This window comes from Argiope bruennichi, chromosome 3 (assembly GCF_947563725.1).
Source record: "Argiope bruennichi chromosome 3, qqArgBrue1.1, whole genome shotgun sequence".
Lineage (NCBI taxonomy): Eukaryota > Metazoa > Arthropoda > Arachnida > Araneae > Araneidae > Argiope > Argiope bruennichi.
Window position 1 is genome coordinate 90,598,592 of NC_079153.1, and position 25,975 is coordinate 90,624,566.

General features: G+C 24.4%; 1 protein-coding gene across 1 annotated transcript; it reads left to right on the plus strand.

Annotated features, from left to right (window-relative positions):
* Positions 1 to 276: 276 nt before the first annotated feature.
* LOC129963164 (conserved oligomeric Golgi complex subunit 3-like) lies at positions 277 to 25,594 on the plus strand. The gene is made up of 20 exons (XM_056077296.1): positions 277 to 546; positions 3,005 to 3,133; positions 4,496 to 4,557; positions 5,216 to 5,381; positions 5,568 to 5,642; positions 6,683 to 6,775; positions 8,201 to 8,448; positions 10,332 to 10,550; positions 11,543 to 11,648; positions 15,262 to 15,295; positions 15,415 to 15,575; positions 17,244 to 17,439; positions 17,583 to 17,668; positions 19,720 to 19,809; positions 20,416 to 20,536; positions 20,690 to 20,772; positions 22,428 to 22,562; positions 23,015 to 23,218; positions 23,373 to 23,471; positions 25,231 to 25,594. Exons 1-20 carry the CDS (start codon positions 406 to 408, stop codon positions 25,264 to 25,266), a joined length of 2,484 nt encoding a protein of 827 aa, XP_055933271.1. The 5' UTR covers positions 277 to 405; the 3' UTR covers positions 25,267 to 25,594.
* Positions 25,595 to 25,975: the final 381 nt, after the last annotated feature.

Sequence of the window (25,975 nt, forward strand, 5' to 3'; positions counted from 1 at the left end):
TAAAAAAATGTGACCACTGGAAGATGTTATTGACCTTTTTTTTTGTTTTTATTATTCTTTTTAGAAATGTTTATTATGCGTGCGCTGGAAGATTATCTGATGGATTATTTCCCCCTCAAATTTCTAATATTAAATTTAAAAAAATTAAAGCTTTCCTTTGTTAAATTATACTTTATAATTTTAAAGAAATGAGACTGAAATAAGAAGTTACTGCAACCATTCTGCCATTGAAGTATATATTTTCGTGACATAAGAAGGTACTTTTTCACTCAACGTTTTTGACATCGTAGCAACAACTCTTTCGCTCACGTCAGGGAGTAAATAATAATACAAACAACTGTTCCGGCACTTAATCGTGTCTCAATACAAATATGGATAATTAAAGAACCAAGGAATTATCCAGCCATGGATACTGAAGCTTTAATTAATGAAAAGTTACTCGCTTGGGATAGAGAAGTTGATCCTTTGGCTCCTCTTTCAGATAAACAATTAAAAGTTCTACAATTATTATCCGATTTACCAAATGAGAGACCTTTTCCTACAGACGTAAGTTTGAATCAAATGTTCTTGTTCTTTCAATCCAGATATATTGTGCGGTTATCATTGATATTTCTTTCTCACGTTTTACATTTCTGATCTAATTAAATTTGGTTTATTACATTTTTGAAACAAACGTTACCGATTCCGATTAAGTGCATATGTGAAAATAAGGTATTTTGTTATACAAGAAATTTGTTGTGTGCTTTTAGAATTATTAAAATAATTTTTGTTTCAGTAGCATTTAATCGCTATTTATATTGTCTAATATTAAAGGAATATTAGATTTTTTACAACATATTGTTTGTTTTAACAAGTGAAAACAACAAAACTCTGTAGATTTAGTAAACAATAAATAAAACTATAAAAATACATACTATTGATTAAAATGAAACTATTGATATGAAACTATTTATTTGCCCAGCATTATTTTATTTTAAAATTGTATTTATTTGACATTATTGATGAAATTGGTGAAAAAAAGAAACTGTAGATTAATTTAATTATATGTTTTAATACAAAAGTTTAAAATACATTATTAAGCGAAAAAAATTGTAATTCAATATTAGAGTTTATTAATTTGTCATGAATATATAATTTATTACTTTAAAGATTTTCTTCCAAAATGGATGTAATATTTTTTTAAAACTAAAGTCAATGACAGGGCTGATACTTGAGGTAAAGATTGTTCTTGAAATTTTTATATTGAAATTTCATAAAAACATGAAGTGAGAACCAGTTTATGTTTAAGCTCAAATCGAATATATATTCAACACATTTGTAACTATTAGTACTGATATTAATTATTTTTTAGATTAGGAACTTTATGAAATCTTGGATTTAGATAAATTAGTGGTAGTTCAAATATCCTCTCTTTGATATGGTTTGTAAGTTTGGAGCAGAGAGGCTAAGGTTTCTTTTTTGACAACTGATTATAATATTTTTTATATAATTATAGTATTTCTGATTTTATATTGTTATAGGCCATTATATGTTGAGTAGGGCATTAATGGAACTAAACTAAATCTAGGTAAAGTCTTAGATATTTTTTGAAATTTTTAAAAAAATTCTATTCAGGGTTTGGTGAGATAATAAAAGAAATCTATTAAGTTTTTTTAAATCTTAAAAAATAAAATTATCCTTCATTTCATTGTACAATCTACACACATTTATATATTTCTCTTTATAATAAATCTAGCCTTCATATTTAGGTTGATATATTGAATATCAACCTAAAAAAATTATAGTTTCTGTTTCCAAAGGATACCAAGTATCATAAGTTTATGTATGAGAAGTTGCAAGGTTAGTGGCTATTTCCAAGGTTCTCAATTTCCTGGTAGGCATACTAATATTATTAGCTTGAGTAATTCCCTCTACATTGGTGGAGTGTATTTCCTACGAGAGAGAAATTGTACTATTGCCAGTAATGGCTCATAGGATTCAATCTTAGTTTCTCATTTCTTGCTGCTACAATGACATTTATTCAACTACACAGGATGCTTTAGTAGTGTGTGGGTAACTTTGATGTAGTTTGAAGTTCCTTTGATATGTATATCATAATGATTAAGGAAGTTTAGCAATTTGTTAAAGTTTAGAAATTAAAGCTATCAAACATAGGACAATCAGATGTGACTACTTTCTTCTTCTTTTTTTTTTTTTTTTTTTCGTTGAATAGTTACCCAAAATTTTCACCTAAACTATGATGAAGAAATAATTCAGCAGGGTTATTCTCAAAAGTATAAAGTAAGTGTTGTTATAGGTTACTAATTATTGCCGAAACAGGTCTCAACACTGGCAGTCATGAAGATTGTCATGAAATTTATGCTTTTCCAGCATCTCATAATAATGACATTATATTCCATTTGATTGTTTCAGTTTTGGAAAAACTGAAATGTGGAATCAGACAGTTTGATGGGGCTCCTTCCACTTTAGAATGGGATTTTCTTTCATCATGGAATTTTTGTTATAGGGTCACTAGAAACTTTTGCAAACACCATTGCCAAACCATATAATGTTCTATTTTTAAAAACATTAAAACAAAATTTAGTTAATGAGCATTTAATTTTTGATGGTCTTGGAACTCTTCTTCAGATCATGGGACTGAAATGCTTTGAACCTACCACACACTCTGGATGGTCAGTCTTGCATGGAACTTGTAACTGCAAGTATATTTAATTTCAAGTGCTCATATGGTCTAACTTCAAAAACTACTTTCTGCTCCCTCAAGGTTTATGCTTACTGAGAAATCTAAAGCAAACTGTTTTCAAGATTATTATAAAGAAATCTTTCTGTGGATAGAATGTTGAAGGAAATTTTGATATATTTAAATGTATAATTTAATATGAGATAATTAACTTTCACAATAATAGTGATTCCCTTCTCTCCTTAATGTTTTTTTAAAAAAGTTGTTGATTTTTTTTTTCAGAAAATCAAGGCAGCGATTTTAGTAATTATTTCTTCTTTTTAGCTTCCAGTAGATGATGATATAGTTCTTTACCGTGAAGATCCTTCAAAAGAGCCGAGTGAAGGACTAAATTTGCTAAATTTCAACCCTGATGCCGAAAAAAAATACTCAAAAATTGAAAATGCTCAACAGGTAATCTTATTTTATATATTAAGAAATTTTTCATTTATATATATTTTTTGCATTTATATTATATTACTCAAATACTCAAAGAAAATACCCAAAAATTGAAAATGCACAACAAGCAATCTTATTTTATGTATTTAGTAATTTTTCATTTATATATATTTTTTGCATTTATATTATATTACTTATTATTTATGATATAATTTATCAGATAAACATTAGAATTGAAGAAACAAACTTTTAAGAAAAGACATCTGTTAAAAATTATGTTGGAATAGTTGAACGTAAATAGGATAATATGGATAGCTGTAAAATGAACCTTAGGTGACAAATTAAACTATTTTCTCACAAGAGATTGATTGTTTAATTGCTGATCAAGAAGCAGTTATAGCTAAGTTGCAAAGATGACCAATGAAAGTAATTTTATTTCAGCTCTTAAAAATATTAGATAGGATAAATATTATGATACACAAAAAACTTTAGGTACATAATTAACACATTGCCTTTATTGGAGGTTTTTTCTCTCAATATAACTTTGAAAATAATGTATGAATTTTAATTTCTAAAAATACATCACCTTTTAACATTTTTTTAATAGTTCAGGTATATGTAATTTTAGATTTTATAGAGGTTTTTTTTTTTTTTCATTTTTTGCACCCCTCCCCTTTAAATTAGGGCCTGCAATCATATGTATATTGACCATATGCTTGGAAACTGTATTTAGACAAATTTTTTAGTTAAGAAAGAGAACTGGTATAGATATCATGTATAAATTTTAAAAAATAAAGAAATAACATAAAATTTTGGGTTAAAGTGAAAAATATGAATATATAAGTAAATATATTGCCATTAAAGTATAAAATTTGTATTCTTTGAAACAAATTGTATCTTTTAAAATTGTTTTTCAAACCAATATAGTAATTAAAAATAAGTCTAAGGCACATTAGCTACTTGTGTATGATTTATGGTTGAAATTAATAAATATATAAATTTTAACATATTGAAATTGGTTATAAGGAAACAGACTCAATCATATTCTCAGTAGTGACAAATTATAATATCAATTATTTTGTATTATTACCCAACATTTTCAACAGTATATACTTTATTTTTATTTTATGTTTGAATGTAATTAAGTAATATAAATTAAAAATGTTTTAAGATGGATAAATGTGTTAGGATCTCTTAAGATGAATAGATTCTTAATTCGGAAATGTTTTTATGGTATATATTTTTTACTCTTATTTATTTGTACAAAATTTAAAAAGCATGAAAACTCCTTGCTTTAGACTGAATAGGAAATATATGAAGGGTAATTATTCTTTTTTCTTTCAGTATTTAATTAGAAAATAATATATGTATTTTTAGTTTTTGTCCTGGTTTACATCTGTGGAGGAACAGCTTGTAGAAGATGAAGATATTTTATATAAGTAAGCTCTTCCGTACCATATTTTGTTATAAAATGCTTGACAGTAAACCTTAGAAAAATATTTGAAACTTATTTTATTCGAATTCGAAAATTTCTTATTTTATTCGAAAATTTTTAAAAATGCTAATGAATAAAATTTAATAAAATTGCTCTTTATAAAATTTATGCTCCTTAATTTTTTAGAGATTTTCCCTTCTTCTAAAATAATTAAGCTGATATCTTAAACATAAATAGAGAGAAAGTATATATTGTATTTTGTATTGTAAAAATAAATATTTTTAAATATTATCTATAATTCATATATTGTTATCATTCTCGTTTAATTTCTTTTAGCAGATCTCAAACAAAGTGCAACATTACTATTTTCTGTTAGTCTAATTTAGAATTAAAGCTACATTTAAAAATCCTTTGGTTAAATTAAATTGTAGTAATATAATTAATAAAATGTTATCAACCAAATGCTACAAGTAATTCATTTTTGTGTTTTTACTTTGCTTTTATCCTCTTCCAGCTTTCTATCATATGAAATAAATAGATTTTGTCAAATAATACATGCATCTTTTGCCTATAAAAACATTTTGGTTAAGATTTTAAGATTTGTTTTCAAAAAGTTATTCATTTATGATATGATTTTAAAAGAACGCAATATTTGATTTTAGAGCCTATATTGAAGAATTATCAAAGCACTGTGATCAATATTCTCAACTTTTCAATAACATTTGTAAAGCCTTAGAGTCTTTGGAAGTGCTTCGTGAAAAGTATGCTTTTGTTTCAAATAAAACCAATTCCTTACATGAAGCATGTGAAGATCTCCTAGCTCAACAGGTCAGCTTAGATTTCTTTTGATTGATTGCATTTTACAATAGAATTTTAGTGATCATTGAATCTGTCTGTAATACATTTGAAACATTATTTTTTTATGCTTTGATGTAAAAGCAAATTGTATTAATTTTGATGGAAATATTTGGAACATTAATCACATTTTTTTTTTTTTTTTTTTTGTTATTTTAGACTAAGCTTGTTGGTTCAGCTGAAACAATTTCTGAGAAATTAGGTTATTTTAATGAGCTGGAGTCTCTTTCACAAGTAATTTTTTTTTCTTCTTAAATTTCACTGTTGAATGTATGAAGTCTATTTTTAAAAAAATATTCTTGTAAACTTGCCGAAATTAAAAAAAAAAAAAATGCATTTGTTTTTATTTTTATAAAGATAGAAATTTGAGATTGATTTTTCAATAATTTTCTAATGTGTGAAAATTTTTAAATTTGGTACTTGTGTATTAATTGTATGCTATTGGCTAACTTTTAATTAAACATCATGCCATTGATGAACATAGTCAATAGTCTAACATAATATCTTTGGCAATTTTTTGGTGATTAATCAGTTGTTACAATAAATGTGATGTTAAAGTTTTATTATTATTTTTATTATTAATCACTTTTGTTAGTGTGTATATGTGCCTGTAGTTTTATGCCCTTGTTTATTCTGGATGAAAATACACTATTTTAATATTTTTAAGACTTTATTATCAGCTTATTGATTAATTATTTTATTAATTTTCTCTCTATATGAGTGGCATCAACTATTAATGAGATCAAGAAAAATTGATTTCAAATGTTCTTAAGTGTTCTAATAAAAGTATATTCAGTTTTTTTATTACATTTATTTAATATTTATCTATATAAAATTTATCTATCAAAAAAGCATGTATTTTCTGACTAACATTAATTTTTGTTGTATTATTTTACAAAATAGTGAAATTTAATTTTTTGGGTGTTGAATAATAATTAGAAAAAAAGTATTTTAGCGATATGTGATGCACGAGGATAGAACCTGGGACCTTGTGGTTTGCAGTCCAGTAACTAACCATTATGTAAAAGCAATTGCCCGTGCAGAGTAGTTGTTAACTGGCTTATATGCTATTCACCACAGTATATCTTAAAATTTTATTAAAAGATTTACCCTTTACGTATGTTGTCTTGATTTGCAAGTTTTCAAAAGAGATTTGAAAAATTCTATATTTTTTATTTAAAGTATATATATTATTATTTTGTTATTCTAAATTAAGACATATGTATACTAAACAGTCGGTCAAGTTTTCCCTAAACTTTTGTTATTATTTTCAGAAAATTGCATCTCCAACTTTGTCCGTTGTTAGTGAATCCTTCATGCCATTGTTGTCTCGTTTAGATGAATGTATAGCTTATGTTGAAGAAAATGTAAGTTTCCTTAAAAAAATATTGCATAATTGCTAATTTTAAAAATTAGTAAAAAAGTTGTGTAATATTTAATTGAAGTACATTATTTACTACAAAGTTACCAGGTAGAGAAAAAAGTGCTATTTTATTTAGGGGAATAATATTGCACCAGGTTTATAATTTTATCTTTATCTCGGCTAGTTATTTGAAGGTTTCTATATCAGTTAAATGAATCACATTACCAATTGAAAAGTTGTCTGGTTTATCGATAAAAATAATTATATTGATCAGTCATGTGTAAAAATTTTAATTGAAAAGGATTGAATTAAATTTTGAAATATATTAATCAAAATAATATTATTTATGTCTAAATTTTTATTAAAAATTAGTATTTCTTCATATTGTTTTTTTTAATAATATGTTTACTATTGAATAAACCAACTTACTTGTTAAAAATAAAAATAATTTTGTATGAAAATCCTTCCTCTTTTTATTTATTTCTTAACTTGAAAAGTCTCTTTGAACCAATTAGTTCTCATAAAATAAAACGAACGTACACATGCACAAACACACATAACAAATTTATAAGAAAATGGTATTTAATGAGCTACACCATAAATCTATTATATATTGGCATTAGATTTTAAACATATTTCGAATATTTTATTCCATATTTGAAGGCAAATCTAGCAGATATTTTAGAGAAATGTACATAGCATTTATTTTCGCCCATTTGTATGCTTCTAAATATGATCCTAATAATATCTCAGTCCCAACTTTGATAACAAACTTTTGCTTAGTAGCCATATTACCTACATTAAAGAAATGTTTTGAACCTTAATTTATTAGTCTCCCTCTTACCAGATGAAACTCCAAACAAATTTAAAAAATAAGTTGATTTTAATTTTTAAAAAATTTCTGTTTTATGTAAGCTTTCCCAGTATGGGGCACAACAAGAAAGAGATTCAATTGATACAAAGCATGCTCCTCAAAAATCATCCATATCTGTAGTTCATCTAGCCAATTTCAAGAAATTTTTTAATGTTTTAACATTTTAATGGAAACTTTAAATTCCTTACTAATTCATTCATCAAATTTTCTTTAGTGAAAACAAAGGAAAATACAGATATCTTTACACTACACTGGAATTATTGTTCTTACTGAAATAACTTAAAGAATCTTCCCTTTCAAATTCCAATAATTTTAAATATGTGATCATTTTAAGTATTCTCTTGTATCTTTCTGACATCCATGGTATTATATATATGAGTAATATAATTAAATCAAAAGCTACCTAATTTCACATAATTTCTTTGAAGCCTGAAATTGCTTAGAAATGCATCCATCGTGTGTTTACTTGTATCTATTTTGAGTTGTTATGAACTTTGATATATTGATTTCTTATACTTTATTGAATATAATTTTTATATGGTTTTCCCTCTTTAGATAAATTTTAAAGAATCTCCTGCATACCTTTCGAGATTTCGTCACTTGCAGAGTCAGGCTTTGGGTATGATTCGATCCTATGTTGTTGCAACTTTACAGCAAGCTACTCAACAGGTTCTTCCTAGGAGGGATAGTTTATCTCCTTCTGAAAATGCTTTCACTTTATATTATGGAAAATTTCGCTCCCATGCTCCCAGGATACATGCCCTAATGAAACAGATTGAAGAAAGAGTCGAGAAAAATCCTGAGTAATGATATTTAATTTTGATATGTATAAGATGTTTTTATACTGTAATGGCAGTGCAGAAATATCTTTCTGAAGATCTAAAAAACTTTAATAAAGGTATTTTTTTAAAAAATGAACCAGTTGTATAGTAGCAAAATAATGTTTTGCTTTTTATTTTTTAAATATCAGTTAACTGCTTGTTATGTTATGTTTACTATTTTTTTAAATTTAAATTATTAAGTGATTAAGTAGAAAAAGTTCCAGAATTTATAAATAAAATTTTTAAATGTTTGAATTGGGTCTTTAATCCATTTATGACATAAGCAAAACAAGCTATAAGTGAACAGTATTTAGTATTCTAATTAATATAAATGTGCAGTACTTTAATATTTTTATTTTCTTAGAGATTTGTAAATTTAACAATGTAAACAGTACACAGTAACATTATTTGAACATCCAATTAATTAACATAAAATTATGATAGTTTAATTGCCTTACACCTGTTCTGTTTATTGTGTAAGTACACTGTAATTACAATACAGTATTAATTAAAAAATACACATGCTTTTAATTTTTTTAAAAATATCTTTAATTTTCAAATATGATAGTAAATGATAGTAAATATTTTACTTTATTAGATAGATTCAAATAGAGACAATAAATAGAATTATATTTGTATAAGATTTTAATATATAATTATATTTATTTCTTGCTACATTTGGTGACCAGCTGGTTTGCCAAAAATATTGGTTATTATTAATTTCAACTAAACGAATACAGTATATTTGAATATCCAATTAATTAACATAAAATTATGATAGTTTAATTACCTTACACCTGTTTTGTTTATTGTGTAAATGAACATTCCTACAAAACATCCTAAGGTCATTAAAATTATAACTGATTAAGTAATCTGTTTTTTATATTGTCTTTTTTTTTTTTTTTTTTGGTACTGCAACTTATTTTCTAATTTATATAAAATCCAAAACTCATCCAAGCTAAAGCTCAAATGGGATTTTTTTTTTTAAAACCTCTCATGGCATTTCAAATCCCATCCTATCCAGAGCTTGTATGAGAAAATCTAATGAGACTATACAATTTTTTACTTATGCAACTTGCAGATAATTAACTAGATCTTTCTTCTTTAGTTTTCAGCAAAAGGAGAAATTCATATCTTTAAGTATTTGATGATACAATGGGAATTCTTTGATTTTCATTGTATCAAGAACATGTATTGTTGAAAATTATGTGAATAAAAAATAAAAATTTCCAAAGTTTAAAAAAACAATTGCATGGCAGTTTCATTGGTACTAAGTCAAATAGTCTGTTCTGTAGTATGTATGTGCAGCAGTATACACATGTGTGTATATACATCTCTTTTATCATTAGTAGAGAAAATAATTTTAATTTTGAGAGAGCTTATGCTCTGAGTTCCTAGATGTGAATCATTTAGTTTTACTTAAAAGTGAACACATTAATTTTGTGCAAGGTATTCAGATTACTGCATTTGTGAGCCATTGAATTTTATTTATCTTTTCTGGAATGTTTAAAAAATGCTTATAATATTTAATAAGAATTACTTTTATTTTAAATTGTATTTTCTGGAATTGTATTTCATTGTTTAGAATTCTGGTATATATATTTTTTTGATACAAAAAAAAAAAAAAAAAACTAATTAGTGCACTATTTGCATGGATTAATACTAGTAGCCTAGTTCCTTTATAATACAATATATCAAATGATATTGCTGTGATCACATGTGCTATATTTGTGATTTTTTAGTTCAATAAATCTATGATACATTTACCTACCTATTAATTACATATTAAAGAATATCATTGAGAAAGAAAAATAATATATCATTATCCTTATTTTTTTTATAATATAATTTTTTTTCTCTTTCAGTTATCAAGTCTTATTATCTGATTGTCACCAGTGTTATTTCAGTCAGAGGGAAATTCTGTTAGGACCTAGTGTAACTGCTGCTATCAACGACCTTGCAGAAAAACATAAAAAAGATCATTGTTCTTTAGTTCGCAGTGGTTGTGCTTTTCTCCTTCATATATGTGAAGACGAGCATCAACTTTTTCATCAGTTCTTTTCTCAAAATACTAAAAGTTTAGAGTAAGTTTGCTGAGTTAATTTATAATTATATTATAATTTATGAGTCCCTTATATTGAAATGAGTTTCAATTATGAATTAAAGATTATTCCAAATATATTTATTTCTTATTGAAAGATAAAGAAGTGGAAGCCATCAATTTCCTATTAAAAATTCTTTTTATACAAATAATAAGTACTTTGATTATTGAAATAAAAACATTTTCAATGATTAAATTTAAAATCTCAATTTTTAAATAGAAAATATGCATTCATATAATTTATTCAGTTATGGATGAGACTCTATAGTGAAATAAGAAAAATGCATTGCTTTTGGAATTATTTATTTAGGAGCAGAGTTTCAGATTTTGATAGTCTGAAATGTTTTTTCTATTTGAAGTAAAGTAAACTTCATCTTTAAATAGAAAAGACCTTTTCAAATTTGAATTATTCACAAGTTTTAGAGTAGGTTTATTATTATTATTATTTTGCTTGAAATTAGTTTCATGTTTTCATGCTGTTTTATTTTATTTTTTATTATTATTAATTAAAAATATTTTTTTTTAAATTTCAGACTGCCCATTATTCAGTTTATTATTTTATTTAATTTTTTTATGTAACTTATTCTAATATTCATTGAAATTTTTTTTTTATCATTCTTTTTTTATCAGTTTTGAGATTTTGTTTGTTTAATGTTGTTTGGATTTAATGTTGATTATAAAATAAGTAATTTTTAATCAGTTATTTTTTCCTTTTCATTTTAATAATTTTAAATATATTTTTGAACAATTAAACTGTCTCTAATTTCATTATTCAACCAACTTTTATAGATTAGTTTGGCTAAATAGTTTAGTATTATTGATTATTTTAATTTTATGAAGTAATCAATTTTATGTTATTATTAAATTATTTTGTTTTTATAAAAAAATGCATGAATAGATTTAATGAAAATAACCTATAACTTTGAGTGCAATTATGAAGTGCATTAATGAATTTTTAATTAATATTCATTTTAGAGAGTTCCTTGAAGGTTTATGCATTCGCTTATACGATGTTTTAAGGCCGATTATTATTCATATAAACCATCTAGAAACCTTAGCGGAGTTATGTGGTATTCTTAAAGTAAGTAATTTCTCATAATATGATATATATACATATAGATTTTAATATAAAAACAAAATATTTCTAATTTTTTTTTACTTTTAATTTTTTTAATGGTACAAATCTCTAAATAAAAACTCTATATTTTCTAGTATTAATCTGTGAATAAAGTAATATATTGGGATTTATTAACAAGTTTTTCATTTAAATGTATCAAGTAAGAATTATTAGTACAATGAGTTAAATAAACATGGCATTCTGATTCTTTCTAAATAATTAGCCATCTTTCATGACCGTCTTGTTTGCTCAGATTATAGACTTTTTAAGCTATTAAAAAATGAATACAGAATTTTTTAAATTTTTTTTCCCTTACTGTTTGATTTGACTGAAAGTCATGAAAATAATCAAATCAGTCTACTATAAATTACAGCATGTGCAATTAAAAAGTATATATATTACAAAATATAAGTGGAAGCAGTATTTACTGTGGAATTAATGAATGACAATATATGTGATTGAATATTTTGATAGATGCCATCACGTTATTAAAGACATTGTTACAGATTGTGTATCAAATTAAATTTTAAGTTTTTTTAAATAAAAAAAACAATTGCATAAAAATAAAATTGATATAATTAAAAAGATTCATTTTTTTAATTTTAATATAATGTCTTAACTTTAATATAATGTAATAACATGTGCCAATCCTCTTTCATGCATTTCTAATAATATTTTGTAGCTCTGTTAAATAGCTAAGTGAAATATCAGATCAAATGCAGTTGTGAAAATGCTCAATAAACTATTCTAAAATTTGTATGATGACTTATTTACGTTAGACGATTGTTAAAAAGTAATTAGAATTATTTCTATGCTATATACATTAGCTTTGTTTATATGTATATAAAAAGAGAAAGAAATGTTTTCTATTTCCTGTTTTTTTCCCTCTGCTTTTATTTAATTAGCACAACTGTATGCTTCTTATTAATAAATACATCCTTTATTTATATATAGGATGTCTTGTATATATATATATATATAAGATGTTTGCTCCCATTTAACCTCATAACTGACTTTTAAACTGCTTGAAATGGGCATACACTCTCAGTTGAAAAAATGCTCTAAATGTTATAAAAATTATAATTTGTATTCTGTGAGTTAATAAATAAATATTTGTTCACCATATTTCGTGAAATATCCTTACTTTAAACAAACTAACAAAAACAAAGATTCTAACTCTACAATCAAAATTGACTAAGTTATGAATATTTTAATTTCATTATTTTTGGTCAATAAACCTTCGTCTCTTTAAGATGCTTGGCATTGATTGGGGAATCTTTTTTAAGGTGACCATTAAAATGATTTAAAATCATTTCACTATAAAATTCAAGTATATTAACTTGTTTATTTTTATTCACAAAAGTATGGAACTTTTTTTTTTATTAAAATATTAATGTTTTATTTTACTAAATAACAAACAGAATTGAGAAGTGTATAGAAAATTTTCATAATGTTCCTTCCATTTACATAATATAATTTTTATAGTAATATATTTATTGATATAAGATATTTATAATTGTTTGCATCATTCAGGGCATTTTAATGATTGAAGCATGCAATTGTCAATAACAATTTAGAAATTAGATATTGAACCATGATTAGAATGGATATAATATATATTTGTTTATATTTAATAGTAACAATGAAGTGTTTCTAAAAGAGAATGGTATGTTGCATTCTTGCTTAAGGAAATAATGTTACAAAATGTAACATTATGTAATTTTGTTTCTATGTTTCTAATACTGTATTTTATGACACATGATTGTATGACAATATTCTTAGAACAGCATGTTGTATTTTAAATATTGATGTACATGATGATGATCATATTTAAATTGATATTTGATGAAATTATTTTCTTACATTCTGATATTTAGTAACGATGCTTGGTATATATAATATGGCATTTTAGATATTTAGTGTTATGATCTTCAAAATTTATTGTCTGCTTGTCTAGCTGTGATAAAGCTACATTTTTAATGAATGTCTTTTAATGGACAAAAGCATTCCCTTTCCATATTGTTAATTTTTAAAATTTGTTATTAATATTAGAATGAATTTCCATATTTTTTCTCTTTAACATATTTTCTCTCATTTAGCTGTACCTGCAACCTGTAATTCTACTTCAAGTGCACCATAAAATTTGAAGCATAAAAAAAAAATTATTTTTTTAATGAATTTATTACTGAAAAATTTCTTAAATATTATGGAAAAGAGGACTTAATTTTTAATCAATACATTGAGACAGTTGTTATTTGTAACAACTCAAATAGTATGCTATTTATTAGATTACATATTCTTAAATCAGTTATGTTTAAAGTTTTCCCTTTTATTCTTTATTTTGCTATTATGAATAATATCAAAAGTTATTCCAAAAATATTGATTATTTAGTAAATTAAGTTTAAATGAATATTGATCTTTTACTACATACCAGTAGTATATTCAGGCTTGCTCTGGATGACTAAACTTTCATGTTTGTTATCTTTAATATAAAAATTTGTTGAAAAAGTATAAATCTATGCAGAGTATGTTCTGACAAGATTTATTATTTTGAAAACTTATGAAAAATAATTTAATTGATTATCTTAAAGTCTTTGCTAAATCTTCCATATGCTTCATAAAATTTGTGATCTGTTAAGTAGTTTGGATTTAAAAACACCAATTAAACAGAAATATAAAATTTGTTTGTATTTAAGAAAAGTATCCATCTTGGATCTATAGATTTGGTATTGAGTGCATTATTGGCCAAGTTAAATGGTCTTTTTGTTGATTGGTGTTCTGAATTTTTATTCAATTCCAAATTATAATTTCATCATAGAATTAGAATTTCTGTAACACATAAATTACTTTTACATTTCATTTTTATTAATTTAATTGATTATCTGAAAGTCTTTGCTAAATCTTCCATATGTTTCATAAAATTTGTGATCTGTTAAGTAGTTTGGATTTAAAAACATAACAATTAAACAGAAATATAAAATTTGTTTGTATTTAAGAAAAGTATCCGTCTTGGTTCTATAGATTTGGTATTGAGTGCATTATTGGCCAAGTTAGATGGTCTTTTTGTTGATTGGTGTTCTGAATTTTTATTCAATTCCAAATTATAATTTCATTATAGAATTAGAATTTCTGTAACACATAAATTACTTTTACATTCCATTTTTATTTATTTAAATGTTTTCTAATATTTTTGTGCAAAATTTGAAGAAAAGATTAATATTTTGGATATTTATAGTGTACAAATTATTTTTGTTGTTTACTTATATTAATTTTTTTTTTTTTTGCATGCATGCATGCATGCATCAGTAAAATAGTTTAAACTTCTATTAGTTTTAACTGCACAGTATAAATAAAGTTTTTAATGAATACAAAATTTATTATTTCATTAATTGTTACAAAACTTGCTCTAAAATGCACCTTATGCTTTATAATATTTGTAAGCAAAATTTGAAATATATTTATTTAAAGATTTGGATTATTATACAGTATAAAAGAATTTGGATTTTCAGTTTTATTTATATTGTTTAAAATTTGTTATTTCACCAATTAATAATGTTGAATAATTATTCTTTACAGGTTGAAATGTTGGAAGAACATATGCAGTATGGAGGTATTTTTATTTCTTTAGTTATGATGTAATTTATTTCTTTTTCTTAGTCTTTTTGCATGAGCATTACTTTTTTTAAAAAGCCAATGAAAAACATGAGTTTTTGTTATGTCTAATTTTAGCCAATGAACTTGAAGCTGTGAAAGCTATAGTTCGCCAGATGCTGGAAGATGTCCAAGAACGCTTAGTGTACAGAACTCATATCTATATAAAAACAGACATCTTGAACTATAATCCTAGTCCTGGGGATTTAGCATATCCTGATAAGCTAGAAATGATGGAGGTAAAGAATTGTTTATTATATTCTGTATAAAAGTGAATTAAAGGATTTCTGTTATAGAAAGATTTCTCTAAACTATATATGCATTATCAATTTCTTATTTACAGAATTTATATCATTATTTTTATCATTATTTATATTATTAACTTTCAGTTTAAAAATATAAAAATATATATAATTGAGATACTCTTTGAATTAGAAGGTAGAAAAAGAGGAAAATATTTCCCCTATTTTCAAGTTTTTAGAAGATATGAGTTTAGTTCTTAACAATCTCTCTTGGATAAAAAGAAAAATGTATTCTTGCAGATTTTATTTCCTCTTTGGATATCAGCATAGCCTTCACAGATTTTTTTAGTGCAATTCTATAAAAAAGTAAAACAATAAACAGAGTTATTGCAATATTTTGTGAACGAGGAAGAAATTTTATTGAATTATTAATATATAATAATTACTAATATAATATATACAATATTGAATTACTAATATATATATATATTGATGTAACAGTTGTATGGAAGTAGGACAAAAAATATTAGTGTAATTTCTCACCTGGAAAGCAAAATTCACTCTCTGGAAAAACTAAATTAATTAAACTCATTAGGAGTTTAATTAAAGTTGCTCATAAAAGTTTAAATTAATTTATTTTAACAAGATATGTATTACATCGATTCCTTACTTCCTTTATTTCATTATTATGTGCTTATGTATATATGTTGATATACTAAAGAATATGAGGAATTAAAAATGCTCCTCTAAGAATTATAGTGATATTGTAATACAGTAACAATTTTGAAATCAGAGGATCACGTGTTCATAAATTGATTCCTCTGAATTTCAATTACAATCGATTACAAAACAATTACAATCGATTAATTACAATTACAATCAAACAGTTATTACAATCGATTATGTCAGAATTTATTTAATATTCTATCTCAAATTATTCTATTCTATTTAAATTATTCTGTTTTGAAAAACGTTGTAATTAATTATTTATTCTATTAGTGTTAAACTATTGGGAAGTTGTTTCACAATTATTGTTAAAAAAGAGTGGTGGTGGGGGGGTTATAATTTTGTGAAAAGATGGATATTAATAATAAAATTTTATAATGAATAGGGAAGTTTGAATTTTTTTCTTAAGCTCTTAAGCATGTTATAATTATGTCAGTGATATTTTTTTCTCTTTGTATGGTATCACAGTAAGTGCATTTTACATTTTCACTTCTCTCGTACAATTTATATGGAAAAAGCTTTAAAAAACCTTCTATTACGCATCAAAACAGAATTAAAAAAAAAAAAAATCATTCTTCTATTGACTTGAAAATGGAGGAAAGTATTTTCCAATTTTTCTGACAAATTCTGTATTTTAAGAGGATATATTGTGATTATTTACCATAATTATGACATAAGGAAAAATAAGGTTTTTTTTTTTTTTTTTTTTTTTTTTTTCATTTTTTCCTCTGAATATCTTGCTTAGGTCTACAAAATGTCATTATTTATTGTTATTTTGTTCACAAATGTTCATGCAACTTAATATAAAACTAACAAAAATAATTTTTTATTCGCAAGGATATAAGGATGTTTTTATTAAGAAAATATTAAAGTGACTTATCAATTCCTAAAACAAAAAACATGTACCAATCATTAAATAATTTTATATTTATTTTTTAGAGTATAGCTGAAAGTTTATCAGCTGGAGGATTAAGTAGAGCTAGTTCACGAGCTTCACTCACATCTGTCAGTTCTTCCAGTAATGCTATTATAACTGCATGCGAGAAAGGAGTTGAAAAATCTGATAAAGATTTAGATGGTGAAGGATCAGTCAAAGATTTTGATGCTTATGAGCCCCCAAGAAGACCTATTACTTGTGAGACTTATTTGAATTATATTGTATTTAAATTTAAATAGAAAACAATTTAATTTAAATTAATATTTTAATTAATAATTATTTGATGAAAATTTTTATTTGACTGCCTTTTTTATTTATATATTCCTCATTTTTATTTTTAGATTCTCCTGCAGATTTACATGGAATGTGGTATCCTACTGTGCGGAGAACTTTAGTGTGCCTTTCAAAACTGTATCGTTGTTTGGATGTAAGCTATATTTTTTTAAGGATTGTTATTATTTTAAGTGTAATTTTCAATAATAATTGAAATTTTCCATACTGAATGATTATTTCTTAATCATTCTTTACTTTAAATGCTTCTATCCGCTTAATTTGTTATGGTTCTTTAACTATTATTCTTTTATTTAATTTTGTAAATTAATGTAACTGCTTGTGAAAATATTGGAACATCTAAATGAATATCAAAGTGTTTTCTAACCATAAATTCCTGATTATTAATTTTTACAGATGTTTCAGATAAGTTTTAAAATGCAAGGTAATATTGATTGTTGAAAATTAAATATCGCTTTTTCAAATGTCAAAAAAAAAAAAAAAAAAAAAAGATTGGCTAATCTGTTATTAATTTGTGCAATTCAATTTTAAAATTTTAACATATTTTGAGGATAAATCAGGTATGCCAAAATAAATTAATTTTGTATAAGAACATATAAGTATAAATGTTGTATGATTGTTTTCACAAAAATGGATTTGACTAAATGGCATCCTTAATTCTGTTGAATAAAGGAAAAAATCACTGCAGGATATGCAATGGCCAAATAACAATGCCCATAAAAAAAGGGGGTATGATGGACAACAAATAGTAATTTAGCAATAATTAGAAGCCCATTTTAATATATTTATTTTTAATGTATCAGTAATTACACAATAGAAAAATATCACAGTGAGTATTTATCTCGAAAGACATACTTTTTTAGAGTTTTAAAGACATACTCTTTAAGCTGTCAATGATATGTATGTACATTTAACTTACCCATAACTAATTAATAGCAACATTCTTGAATGGATAAGAAAAACAAATCCCACCTTCCACACCACAAGGCTATGTTTTGACATTAGCCTAGGAAGAAATATGCAAATCATGATATCTCGAATTTTGCATTTCTGATTGTTAATCCAGTCAAATATATTGCAAAGATAAAGATGGGAGTGTATAACAGTGCCGATGTATGGAGCTCTTAATAGAAATGAGAAAACGTTTATTCTATAAGAGATTTCCAAACAGAAGTGTGTGCTACTGTAAACTGTTTTACAATTAAAAATTGCGTGGAATCGGGCATTTCATAATTAAGACTCATACAATCACACAATCAAATTTCAATTATTTTTCATAATATTATGTGTACAATATATACAAACCTATTTAATAATCCATATTTCTATCAATTTTAAATATTTTTATGTTGTTAACTCAAATCTATGACTAGTTATACCAAATATGCTTTTTTGTGCCCGAAATATTTTTATTGTTTGTTATAATCCACTTAAATCACTGCATGCATAGTAATAAGTAGTAGATTTTGCAAAAATTATAATTATTCTTGATGTATATTTTTAAAATTCTTGTTCCTAATTTAAAATGTTTCATTCTCTAAAACTTTTACAAAAATATTATTAACATATCTGAAATTGTTCAAAATAGTTTTAGTTGCTCTGTTTAATGGAATTAAAGAATTCGGAGGGATGCATAAATATTATCCATTCGGAGGGATGCATAAATATTATCCATAATTATAAATTATGCTTCCCTTAATAACATTTTTAAAACATTTAAATTGAAAGAAGCAAAAGCAATAATTGGAAGAATGGGAATAAGTAATGATAGTTTAGTGTCCTAATACATGTTCTCTTTATATACATAAATCTGCATTTTGGATTAAAATCACTTTGTATTACAGTCCAGCGAAATAATCCTTAATAACAATTCCCTTAATAACATTTTAAAAACATTTAAATTGAAAGAAGCAAAAGCAATAATTGGAAGAATGGGAATAAGTAATGATAGTTTAGTGTCCTAATACATGTTCTCTTTATATACATAAATCTGCATTTTGGATTAAAATCACTTTGTATTACAGTCCAGCGAAAAATATTACTGTATGCTCATCTAACATCTAATTGCTATGCAGCACCTTTTTTAATTCTCATGCAAAATGTTCTCTTGATCTGTTGATATCATCATAAAAACTCTATACAAATTTTTATATTGTTATGGTAATTTTAAAAAATTTGTTTTTTTAGAAAACAATATTCCAAGGATTATCACAAGAAGTTTTAACAATGTGCATACAATCGCTGTCCACTGCTAGTGCAAGTATAAGCAAAAAAAAGGTACATTTTCTAATAAAATGATTTAAATCTAGTTCAGATGGAATAAATTATAATTTTTTGGCTATGGCTTTTAAATAGATATGTTTTATATGTTATATATTCTATTGAGCTGCAGAAAAATTTTATTTTACCTGCTCTGATTTTCTTATTTACTTTGATGAAATCTATTCCCCTGGGTTGGATTTCATTGCATACTTTATTAAAATGTTGTATTTTACCTAAAATAGAGATCACATCCTCTTTTTTCTTTTTTTCTCTCTCTCTCTGCAATTTCTATGTTTATTTATACATTTTTGATTGTGAAATAGCTGTAATGATTAGGTTATTTAATAAATTAGTTTTTTAAAAATTGTTTTCCATCTCTTCCTTATTTTATTTTTACTTATTTCCATTTAGTAGCAGATAGTGATGAATTACTAATTGTGTGATTATATTAAAGAAATAAAAATTATTTAATTAAAGCCTTTTTTAAAAAATGCATTCTAATTATTCCTCTATATTTCTAAAAAATGCCTTATTACTTTAAATATAAATACTGTTCTTCGATAGAATTTTATTCAGTTTTAAAATTAACTTTTCAATACATGTTGATTTTCTTACATGTAGACACTACTGGATGGACAACTTTTTGAAATAAAGCATCTTTTAATATTAAGAGAACAAATTGCACCTTTTCAAATTGATTTTGCTATAAAAGAGACCACTTTAGACTTCAGTAAAGTTAAAGGTAACTAATGTTTTTTTACTCTTAGAAGTGATGTATTGATATAATATTTTTTTTTAAATACTACTTGATTACTTATTTGTCAGTTTTTAAAATTTCATGTATATGAATATTTGTTCTAAATTTAAACCTTATTATTTTAAATTTCTTTTATAGTTGCAGCATATGGATTACTTCAAAACAGAACAAACTTACTTTCATTCAATTCCAATAATGCTCTTTTAGAATTTTTGCTTCAGGTTTGTACTTATTATTCAGCTTTTTAAAGTTTGTATCTTAATGTTTAATCATCGTTTATGACTTATAATAAAATTGTAAGTCATAAAGTTATAATAAAATTCATTAGGATCTATATTGGGCAGAAATAGGTTTCTAAAGCAATAACTCTCATATAGTTTTTAGCTTTATATTACTTATCTGTAGTATTTCCTCCATCAGTTGTGGAAAATCAGTGACGAATGATTAAAAATTTTTATTAGAAAGAAAGAGAAGAATATATAGGCTAGATTAATAGTTAATTAGACTGGTTTAATCCAATGTTGTGATGTGCATACTTTTTAATACATTTCATTTTTAGTTTGAGATAGATATATATTCTTTTATATCTTAATTTAATTATAACAATAATCGTCAGTATTTTTATTTTATTATTAATTTTTGATAGGGAAATAAAACTACTGCAAGAAATCCCTGCTTTTCTTTAAATTTAGATGTTATTCTATTACCTGTTCCTGGCAACAAGCTGGTTTAACTGGAATATTAGTGTGTTTAATTGCAGTTAATTCTTTTATTTATAACTTGATATTTCATGGCTTCTTCACTAGCAATGTATTTTTAATAAAAATTTATTAATAGTATTTTAAATAGATCAAAATTTAAGTAGTGTAACTTTTATTTCCTTATGCCTGCTCCGCTCTTTATTCATTAATAAACTTTTTTTAAAAATAAAGTCACATGCAAAATCAACTGAAAATTGTAACTTTCTACATAATTTAGCATCTAGTTGCATGCTGTCTTACTTGATGCTGGGACTTCACCTTTTATTTTCTATTTGTTGACAATTCAATTCATCAAATTGTTAAATACGAAATTAGTGTGATACAATTGACATATATCATTTGAATATGTTCAACAACATGTTAGCTGGATTAAAATATGCTGTTAAAGAATGAAATAATATTGATTGCAATCTCAGCTTATTGGGTTTATTCCTAGAAAGTTTAATGCCATAATGGAGTTATGGATTCTGCAAGGGGGAAAAAAAAAAAACACCATGAAAATATAAATAGAATCTTTATTCCTTAATTCCTATCAATGACAGGAAAACCCTAATTGAATATTCATTGAAATGAAGAAAATGCTCTGAAATTTACGACAAGAATGAAAAAATAGTGGATAAAATATTTTTTTTTAATTTCAAACTTTTTAGAAAATTACATAAAAATTGATATTATTAAAAATATTTTTTTAAATTTTAAAATGGTATTAAAATTATTTTTATGTAATGTTAATTTCCGCAGTTGTCATGGATAAACCCCAAAATCTCATTTCATTTTGAATTACTTTACATTTCAATTAATACAGTTTTAAAAAGATTTTAACATGGGCTTCTACTAAAATATATAAATTTTTTGCAAATTTAGTAGCTTTAGATCAAACAGTCTTCACTATATAATCATCAAGAGATATATATTTTCTTTTATTATTAGTAGAGATGAATAGTAATTCCCTACAAGTAAAAAAAATGAAAGGTTTTAATTGTTTAATATTTTAAATAGATTCAACTATTTGTTTTATTTACTTTACCTATTTATTAATTGTAGTTAATGTTTTGTTTACGATATTTTTATATATTTTATTTTTTACGTATTCTTTGTATGAATTTATATACTAGGGTACACCACATGTGACAGAACATCTAATCGATTCTAAAAAGGCAGTAGATAAGCAGCTAAAGATAGTTTGTGAAGACTTCATATCTCATACAACTACATTTCTTATAGGATCTTTACAAGAATTTCTTGAAAAAGTAAGTTTGTTAAAATAGTTTCTTCCAAAGAAAAAGCAATAGTTATTGTATATCTTGTTAAAAGTATAAATTGTCTTATAATATGTACATATGTCTTGTTAAGAACAAGATATATTTCCACCACTAAAATCACATTTTAGTTGTTTATGTTTTATAGTTTCAATATTTTATTACAATACTTTATTAAAAGTATTTTTTTATCAGCAGATAATATTTAAATGTAAAAATTTTTGAAAGATTATCACATAATGTATCTGTTATGGAGCCTTTTCAGATATGTTGTGTTCTGTGAAGATCTTAATGTCTTCCTTTCATAAAAATGATAGAGTTGCAAGAACAATGAATATGTCTATACTTGTAAAATTTACATTGAATTTCATAAAAAAATTATCTTAAAATGTTATCTCTTCTCAAGTAATAACCATAATTAACATTCCTTTACAATTTTGTAGGCAAAAGTCATCACTCAAATGCAAAGTTCAGGATCTCAAGATATTAATCTTAGCCAGCAACCATTTGCATCAGCTGAAAATTTATCGCGGCTTATTGCTGATAATGTCCGCAACCTGAAAACTAAACTACCAACTCTTCAGAGAAGCATGTCTTTATATTTAGCTAATCCAGATACTGAATACATTTTATTACGTCCTGTAAAGGTAAGATTTTATAATGCTGCATTTTCTTTGTCATGTTGCATTTTTTGCATGACAAATGGATTTATAGTTTTAATATATTTCTTGCAATATTTTTGACCTGAATTTTTAGGATTTCAGTTGCTAACTCCTAATTTTTGTATTTTTCTAATTTTAGACACAAGTTCAGAGTTGCTTTGAACAACTTCTACAAATTATCAGAGTAAATTACTCTGAAGAAGAACAAGTGATAATTGCCTGTCCATCCCTAGAACAGGTAACTTTTAAACGCATTTATGATGCATAAAAATATTTTCAAATGCACATTGAATATTAAAAAAATATATATTGGATACTTTCTTTTTTTTTTTACTTAGTGTGTTTTTTGTTTTTAAGGAATAAATTTTTTTCTCACTTCCTCATGTGGTAGAATTTTGAAATTTTGTGTAATTATTGGTACTTGATAACAATGGAATATTCCAATCAACTTTTGTTTTATTAGTATTGCTTTCTTAGTATTATAAAAGTTAAAAAAATATTTTTAAAATTAAAAATCAAGTAATATTATAAAGAAATTGGAACACAAATGAAATATAAAAAAGAAATTCTTGAATATTCATTTAAGTTCAAATATGTTATGAGTGAGGTTAAAATTGCAATTTTCTTAGAATATTTCTGTGAGAATATTGTGTTTTTCAGTTCTGTTTTGACATCCATATTTCTGATTAAAAAATTAAGCAAAGGAAAAAAAATTAAAAATATTATATGAAATAATAATTTAAAAAATTTACTTTTAGAATAGGAATATTACCAATGCAAACTCATATATTTACTATTCTAGTAAAATATTAAATAAATATACACAATATGAATTATAATATCTATTCTTAAAAATCTAGAATATTAAGAAAATATAATTTTATATGACTATAGAATATGGATATTAAGTTAAAGAAAGCTAGTCATAGTGTTTTGTAAACAGCCTTATAGTGCCACAACATGACAGTATTTGTTCGATTTTCAGATAAAATTTAGGCATTTTATGACTTGCTTGCAGTTAATATGATAAAAGAGTAAGGGGAAAAAGGGGGGGGGGAATATATCTAAATTTTTGCGGAGAAAAATGCTTTTATCAGTGCATTAAAAATCTTATATTAGTGTATCAATGGTACCAATGTATCGGTAGGGTGGGATTTATTTTGTGAATATCAGTGTATTAAAATGGAAAAAATAGCATTCTATCGACAATATGGATATCTAAGCAAAGGTTGTAAAAGTATGAAGTGCATAAAAAAATATAGGGCAAGTGTCCGACAAAAAAAATTCGAAATGTTTATTACATAAATATTAAAATACATTAAAAATATAAAAAATATTCTAATTTACTTATAGCTTTTCTATCTGCATCTCACACACTTGCCATTTTTGTTTTGACTTTCAGTTTTTAGTAAAAAATTATTTTTCCTCTTTTAAATATCGATAAATTTTCAAAGAATTTTTAAATTTCTTTATTAGTTTTAAAACATACCAACTGTTTGTTGGTTGCTATAATAGCAGTAAATAAACTGTTAAATAATTGTTTGCTTTCCAAGTGAAATCATTTTTAAATCATATTGTGAAAGCATTGCTGATTTAGAACATACTTGAAAAGTAAATTCCATTCTCACAAATATTACTTACAATTTTATGGGTAATTTCGTTAATGCATGAAATAAGTTATTTTAATACTTTTTTAGTATTATTCCTGTTGTTATTAAAACACTTGTTAGTTATATTTTATTTAAATATGGTATAATCTTGTATTCTTTCTGTCAATTATGTGATGTAAACGTTCATTATACATAGAATGCAATGGTTGATGCAATCAAGCCAGATGAATTGAAACCTAAATTATCATTATACTGCAATGTTATGACTTAGAAATTCATTATTTTGTTTTAAAAACCTTAGAAACTTCTAATAAAATATTTCTCATACTATCATTCATTTATTTCAATGTTTGAGATGTTAATTATTTTTTGAATTTTATCTTTTAGCTTACCATTATGTTATCACCAAGTGTTACAAGATGAAAAGATACAGGATTAAGTTACTTCATCACCCTTACCAAAGATAACATTCAAGTATTATTATTTATTGCTATAATGGGTCACAGAGGGGTTATCTTTTTGTGTTTTTAAGGGGATAGTAATTTTGATATATGTTACTCACAGAGTCTAGTAAATGGATTTATGTTAATTGCATTATTTAAATATTACTACAATTTTCCTCTGTTTAAACTAGAAATATCCATTCTATTAGCCTATTATATTCAACACTTTGATGAAAACAATATTTTGATTTTCTTCTTAAAATTTATTAAAAATCTGTATACGAGATTTTTGTAAAGCATGAAATGAAATTGTCTATGATTATATATATATATATATATATATATATATATATATATATATATATATATATATATATATATATATATATATACTCTGATTTTAAGTTTATATTTTTCGCAGAAATATTTTATTAAAGTAGCTCTGTAAAATGAATTGATTTTTGAGTTTAATTTGCTCATTCTTAAATTATCAAATGCATCAGACATTCAATTTATAATTATTTTCACATGTTTAAGTATACAAGTGAAAAGAAATCTGCATGTGTTTTCTAAAATATTTTCATTTAAGTGGAACCATTTTTGTTATTAGCACCAAAAAAGTGCCATGTAAATCTGTCTATCTCATTATACTATTTATATTTGATCACTTGACTATAAATTATAACCAT

Bases quoted from the DNA above. Each gene is read 5' to 3' on its own strand.
- LOC129963164 (XM_056077296.1), top strand. From the start codon at position 406: ATGGATACTGAAGCTTTAATTAATGAAAAGTTACTCGCTTGGGATAGA. The intron at 3,134-4,495 runs GTAATCTTATTT...ATGTATTTTTAG, and splicing joins AAATTGAAAATGCTCAACAG to TTTTTGTCCTGGTTTACATC. The intron at 6,776-8,200 runs GTAAGTTTCCTT...TTCCCTCTTTAG, and splicing joins TAGCTTATGTTGAAGAAAAT to ATAAATTTTAAAGAATCTCC.